Source organism: Eptatretus burgeri, chromosome 13, assembly GCF_056783735.1.
Source record: "Eptatretus burgeri isolate ZD-2024b chromosome 13, Ebu_testis_v1, whole genome shotgun sequence".
Lineage (NCBI taxonomy): Eukaryota > Metazoa > Chordata > Myxini > Myxiniformes > Myxinidae > Eptatretus > Eptatretus burgeri.
The window spans coordinates 29123492-29130462 of NC_140973.1; the positions used below are offsets into that span (position 1 = coordinate 29123492).

General features: G+C 47.2%; 1 protein-coding gene across 1 annotated transcript; it reads right to left on the minus strand.

The window, feature by feature from the left end:
- Positions 1-1343: 1343 nt before the first annotated feature.
- On the minus strand, positions 1344-2138 carry LOC147014146 (uncharacterized). Its single transcript, XM_085850593.1, has one exon. It carries the CDS (start codon positions 2121-2123, stop codon positions 1344-1346), a length of 780 nt encoding a protein of 259 aa, XP_085706719.1. The 5' UTR covers positions 2124-2138.
- Between the last annotated feature and the right edge of the window lie 4833 nt (positions 2139-6971).

Here is a 6971-nt window from a genome sequence, read left to right on the forward strand (position 1 = left end):
TCTGAGAAATACTGGAGCTTCAGCCAAATGTCACAACGATCATTCGGGATGATCAAGAATCATCATGACCGTCTCAACAATCGACCAAACCTAGCGGCGTCAAGCAGCCGGATAATTCAGCAAAGCACATCACATGTCCCTGGCCTGTTAAGGGACCACAAGACGGTGCATCGAGCTAATGCTATATTTGCACGGCCTGTCACACATCTGCAGTACCAGTCGAACAGAGTGTGGCAGCCAGACCTATACTAATTGGCCTCGCTTGCAAGCTCACTCTGAACCGCAATAAGGACTGCCTGCCAATTAGGCGGCCTAGTTGAGCACACTTCAGAACAGGAGGTGTGGAAACGAGTGACAATTGTGACGTTTCATTGGAAAACAATGAGGCAGGCCTATCCGTGGCATTAACAATTTCACCGCAAACATGTGCTGCACCAAACTATTTTCTATATTTCCTTGGGTAATTTTTCATGCATTTGCACCAATAAGTGTGTGTGTGTGTGTGTGTGTGTGTGTGTGTGTGTGTGTGTGTGTGTGTGTGTGTGTGTGTGTGTGTGTGTGTGTGTGTGTGTGTGTGTGTGTGTGTGTGTGTGTGTCCTCCGTAACTCCAAAACCATAGCAACCTGAAACTTTGCATGCATACGAAGAAAACTCTAAGGAAGTGCAAGAGTGAAAATTGGATGTTTGGGTTAATTAAAACACCCCATTTTTAGGATAATTAACGGCCTTGTTTGATTTTATCCTTTATCAGGCGCATCCTTGGACACCCTCGGACACCTTGCCCACACTCGATGGGGGGGCGGGGGGGTCGTAATTCGCCATTTGGCTCAGCCAATTCAAACATGCCTCAATTTGGAAACACGATCTGAAACGAATGAGAGAGGGAAAGGCCTTCGGTTTGAATTAGGCTTCAATTTGCTTGATTGAAGCCATCTCTACTAACACAAATAAAAAGGTACATCAACAATCGACTGCAGAGAAGTATAATAATAATTAACCAACAAACACACAGAGCTAGGTACACTCTCAACTCCCACCGTTTAAGCCTCAGTAGACCACAACGCCAGTCAACGGCAAGAACCGAGGGACCATGCCTTTAGTCAGAGCAGTTTGTCAGATATTGCTCCACAAACAAGTCACACATCACGAAGTACGGCTTTGTCTTCTTCTTCTTCTTCTTTAATTTCATCACATTCTCCCCATCTTTAAAATTTAACTCGATGTTCCACTAATACATCATGATTTCTTTAAAGCTATAGAAACATACATTTCAAGCAGTGAGAATTATTATGGGCATAATAATGTGGTAGGCAAGTTATCAAGGAATACCGATAATCCTCCTTTTACAGATAGAGTCGTCGAGGAGCTTTTATCGGTCGCCCTCTCCGAGAGTAAATGGTGGTTTCATTTGAGGGAGATTTCTGAACCCCTTCAGAAGCCTCGGTTGGTGTCGGGGATGACTCCACGTTCGCTCTCGGGTAATATGTTGTAGCTGTGTCTGCATCAAGCCCAACGTTACCCTTTTCGGGTGGAGAAGTACCAGAAGGAGAAGCACCTGAGGGAGATGCACCAGTGGGAGCCAGATGACAAACTGACACAGTGGTCTCCCTGCCATCAGGAAGTCCAACATGAGCATACTCAGGATTCGTATCGATGATTTCGACCTTATCCACCATTGGTTCATACTTGCTTTGTCGTACCGGGCGCTTCATGAACATAGTACTAGGACAAGTTAGCCAGTTGGGCACCGATTGACCGCTGGTGTATCGTAGTTGGTGGGTAAACATTCGTTCATGCGAAGTAGTATTGATGGACGTACAGAGCAAAGAGCGTATGGAATTCAGAGCATCGGGGAGGATAATCTCCCACTGATCAATCCCCAATCTTCTCGATTTCAGCGCCAGGGTTACGGCTTTCCAAATAACTCCGTTATACCGTTCCACCAGTCCATTACCTTGTGGGCTGTAACTCGTCGTTCCACTAATTGCAATGCCGTGTTCATGTTTGAACTGTTTGAGTTCATCCGACATGAAACACGGACCTCTGTCAGAATGTATGTACGATGGTTTCCCAAACATGGCAAAGAGTTCAGAGAGACATTTGACGACAGTGCTCGAGGTCATACCCGAACACGGGAATGCAAACAGGAACCTTGAGTATTCGTCAACAACAGTGAGTATGTATCTGTTATTCGTTTCAGTTGGCAAGGGCCCTTTGAAGTCGATATTTAGTCTCTCGAAGGGTGAAGTAGCCTTGATCAACTTGCCTGGAGCTGCACCATAGAATCTGGGTTTTAGTTCAGCACAAACAGGGCAAGAAGCACTCATTCGTTTAATATCTTCGATAGAAAATGGAAGGTTATGTCAATGCAAAAAGTGTGCCTTTCTGGTTACTCCTGGGTGGCATAGAGAGACATGAAGGTCTTGCAAAGCCCGACCTGATGTCGCCGAACAGTGGATCCGTGAAAAGGTGTCTGCAGCAGGGTTGTCCCTCCCAGGCTGATAAACAATGTCATAACTATAACAAGATAGATCGATGCACCATCTCATTATTTTGTCATTTTTAATTTTTCTGTTATTTTTCCCATCAAACATGAAAGCAACGGATCGCTGGTCCGTGACTAGCGTGAAGTGGTTGCCCAGTAAATAATGTCTCCATTTACGTCGGGCTTCGACAATAGCGTACGCTTTCTTCTCTTTCGCCGAGTGTCTCTGCTCGCTTCAAGAGAGAGTTCTCGAGAAGAACGCGACGGTTCGGCCGGACTGATTGAGCGTCATGGCGATCGCAAGCGTCTGTTTCCACCACGATCGGTACCGTGCTATCGATGTACAATACCACGGAGTTGCTGATGTCGTCTTTGAAGCTGCTGAAAGCATTTAAAACAGCAGGGTCTAGCGGGAAGTTCTTGTAATGCACTAGAGGATGAATTTTCTCAGAATATTCGGGAATCCATTTTGCGTAGTACGCGAACATCCCAATCACCCAACGCAATGACTGCAGGTCATGAGGAGGGGGTAGTTCGCGGAGCAGGCGCAAACGTTCAGGATCGGGCTTGATCGTGCCGTCGGCTATCGTGTATCCGAGTAGATCGATTGACTTTGCCGAAAATACGCATTTGTCATAGTTGAGTGTCAGATTATATTTTCTTGCAACATTCAAGAATCTGTCCAGATTTGCATCATGTTCTTCCCGATTCCTTCCGCACACCGTGACATTATCCACGTAAACAAAAGTGTCTTTTAGGTTTTCGTCTGAGATGATATTATCCATGATTCGTTGAAAACAAGCTACTCCATTAGTGACACCGAATGGGATTCTCCTGAATTGATAGAGTCGCCTACCTGCCTCGAACGCGGTGTAAGGTTTGTCTTCCTCTCGAATGGGAATCTGATGATACGCGCTTCGCAAATCGATGGTGCTGAATATTTTGTAATTGGCCACGCGTTTGACCATCTCGTCTATGCGCGGCAATGGGTAGGCATCGATGTGAGTGTAGCGGTTGATCGTTTGAGAATAATCAACAACCATTCGTTTCTTATGGTTCTGGTTGGTAGTCACCAATACTTGTGCACGCCATGGCGAATCCCTCGGTTCTACAATACCTTCTTCCAGTAATCGCTTAGTCTCAGAAGCGATGAAGTTCGTATCAGCAGTGGCATATCGTCGTGATTTGATTGTCTGCAAACAGCAGGGGGGGGGGGGGGCGATACTTCTGCGGTGGTCAGAGCATTCATAATTAGATGAGGTTTTTCCCCGCCAAAGGGTATTTCGACACTAGAGTGCTGCTTGAGGACGTTATGACCCAAGATTATATCTGCACATAAATCACGAAGTCCTAGTGCCTTTACATCACGAGACGTGTAGCCTTTTATGTCCAGCTCAACGTTACAGTATCCTCGTGCGCTAGACTGTAGTGATGTCGAAGCCATGCGTACCGTATTGTCGGTTGGGAAGATCTTCCATTTTCTGTCTCTCGCTAGTGAGCTGTTGACGAAACTTTCAGAGCCACCGTTATCGATCAACGCCTCAGCCATATGCTCGTTGATTCGTACTTTAATGATAGCTTTCAAGAGACTGCCCGGCAAAGCAGCGGTTACCTTCTTTTGAGAGTAGAGGGCAGCTGAAGTATATTTATTTATTTTAAGAGTAGATTTGCATACCTTGACATAATGTCCTTTCTTGTCACAGTTCATACAGGTGGCATCCCTGGCCGGGCATTTGCATCGTGGGTGTCTTTTATACCCACAAAATAAACATTTACCAGCCGAAGTGGTTGCAGAGGAGTTCGTCGAGGTCGGGGTGTCTGATTTCCTGGAATTATCTCCATCTTCGGTTTCGGGGGTAACTTGGGGAGTTCCTCGAGTTTCCGTGGTAGCAGCATTCATTGGAAAGACCGGTGACCCATACGACTCAGATTGTTGCTGGGCCACGTCCATAGCTCGGGCTTGGTCGACAGCCGTTTCAAAATCTAGTCGTGCATTTTCCAGTATGCGTTGCTGTATGGGGGGCAGACCGTAGCCTCTGTATGAATGCCTCTCGGGTTGCTTCATCTCTACGTTTCTAGGCAGTTACAGCCTGGAAGTTACAGTCTTTGCCTAACTGTCTCAGAGCTTGCACGTACCGATGGATTGTCTCACCAGCCTCTTGCCTGCGTATGGTGAGAAGATGTCTTGTGTATACCTCGTTGTCGCGTTTCAGGTAGAGCACCCGCAGCACGTCGATCGCATCTTCACAAGTGTTACACTCCGAGAAAAAGTCTATATACACTTGGCGAGACATTGTTTACAAGGGCGGCCAGTTTGTCCACATGAAGTTCTTCAATGATCGTCAGATAGTTCGAGAAGGTGCGATACCAATGACACCACCTCATCTCCGCGTCACCGGCATTTGGGTCCGCATCGAACTTCTCCGGTTTGAAGACCTTGTCCATAGTCGATCGAAGCAATCGAAGCAATTAAATTGAAATGAATGAGAGAGAAAGAAAGGCCTTCGGTTTGAATTAGGCTTTAATTTCCCTTCACCCAGATCCAGCAGGAATTTTGCTAAATCAGATTCGTCCTGTTGTTCTCCAGCACCCTGCATGATCCTCATGTTTACTCTGAGACGAAGTATCTGCACTTTTCTCCACAGGTATGAGCTCTTGAAACACCTTCCAACGATGTCAATACGGCTACCGTGTGGCACAACGGGAAGGATCTGCCTCCAGTCACCACTGAAAACCATTGTGATTCCGCCAAATGGTTCCTCTGAGCCCCGAAGCCACTGGAATGTTCGATCTGCTGCCTCCAATGCGAGACGATCCATCATTGAAACCTCATCCACCACCATTATATTCGTCATTCATATGAGTGCTGCAGTGGTGTCATTTTCACTGATGTTGCAAGTGGACTCATCAGTGAGAATGAGAGGACACTTGGTCCTACTATGGAAGGTGGCCCCTTTAGGCAGCAGAGTAGCTGCAATACCACTTGCAGCAGTCGCAAGAGCCACTTTGCCCTTTGCTCGCACTTTGTTGAGTATATGAGACAATGTGAATGTTTTCCCAGTCCCACCACTTGCATCAACTGCGATCATCCAGCCATGTCCGTGTTCCACACTCGTCATCACTTTATCGACAACAACGCGCTGCTCGTCATTAAGAAGGCACTCTGTTTGAGCGATGTGAGCCTCAAGTTCTCCTATATTGTGCCCTGTTTCGTGCTCGATGACGCGGGGAATGCGAGACTGGATATGAACTGGTTCAGGCTCAGGAAGGCCAAAGCTCTTAGTGAGCGAAAAGCCGTGCCTCTCAATTTTGTCCCTCAGCTCCAGTAGCACTTCATTCACAATGCGTCCATTTGGCTCAATCACACCTGCGACATGCATGAAGTCCTCGCACAGCACATACTTGTGCCTTTCCCAGAACTGCACGTGGTTGCCTCTGAGGACGAATATGAGGATGTTGGCAAATACTTCGTGGACTGCAGGGCCAAATGCAATATTTGCAGCCTCTTCCATAACAGAATCCACCTCCTGGTCATTGTCAACGATGCCATATGCAATGCAGGCTGCCAGATAGGTCTCCATGACCCTACCACCAACACGACGGAGATCCTGAAAGCATATGGGGCCAGGCACGCGGTACAGTAGCATGCGGAGATAGTACAACTCGGCATTATGTGAGTTGACGGAAATAATGGGGAGCCGCACAACCGTATCAGCCTTACGGTTATCCTGGAAACTCAGCTTTCTCTTCTGCAATTGAAACCTTTTCCTAAAGTAGGTGAAGTGTTGGAACACATCTGGATATAGGACATGACGCATGTGTGGATGGAGATTCATGGCTTCGAAAAAGGCGGTGAGCGTTGTTGCAGGGGGTCCTGACTCAGCCACGTTCTGTACGGCACCTTCGTCATTGAACGTGATCACCTGCTCATCCTGTAGATGTAGTGCCAGCATCTCGACTGGTGGGTACTTGCTTTGAATGGGGAAATCGTATATGCGCCAGTATCCCTCAGATGCAGTGATGTAACGCCCTAGTTCGTATCGTGTCACTTCATCATGTCATAATGCCTCTCGCATCCTCTCATGTGGCTCTAGTCTGAGCAGGCACTGGTCCAGGCCCTTTTCAAGGTATTTGTACAGGTACTTCACACTGGTGACAGCACATACGATCTCAAGGTTGATGTGAGCATCGTACCTGAGGACAATATATGGATTGTGAGGCACAACCCATGCATTGTTCACTAATACGTTAGCACTGCCTCGTATTGTCTTCATGATGGGATCACCAGGTGCTGCTTCTGCCCGTCTTCTGTACAGCAGATAGGAGTCATCAGAGAAGCTTGTCGTTTCTCGTAGGGCTTTGGGATAGTCCTTTGTGCACTTCCGATCTGCCATGCAAGGGCTCGAGATTTTCCATTCCCCACATGGGCCGTGAATCATGTGTGATGTCACGATACAGTGTAGTTCCGGATTTGTGTGTTTGTCAG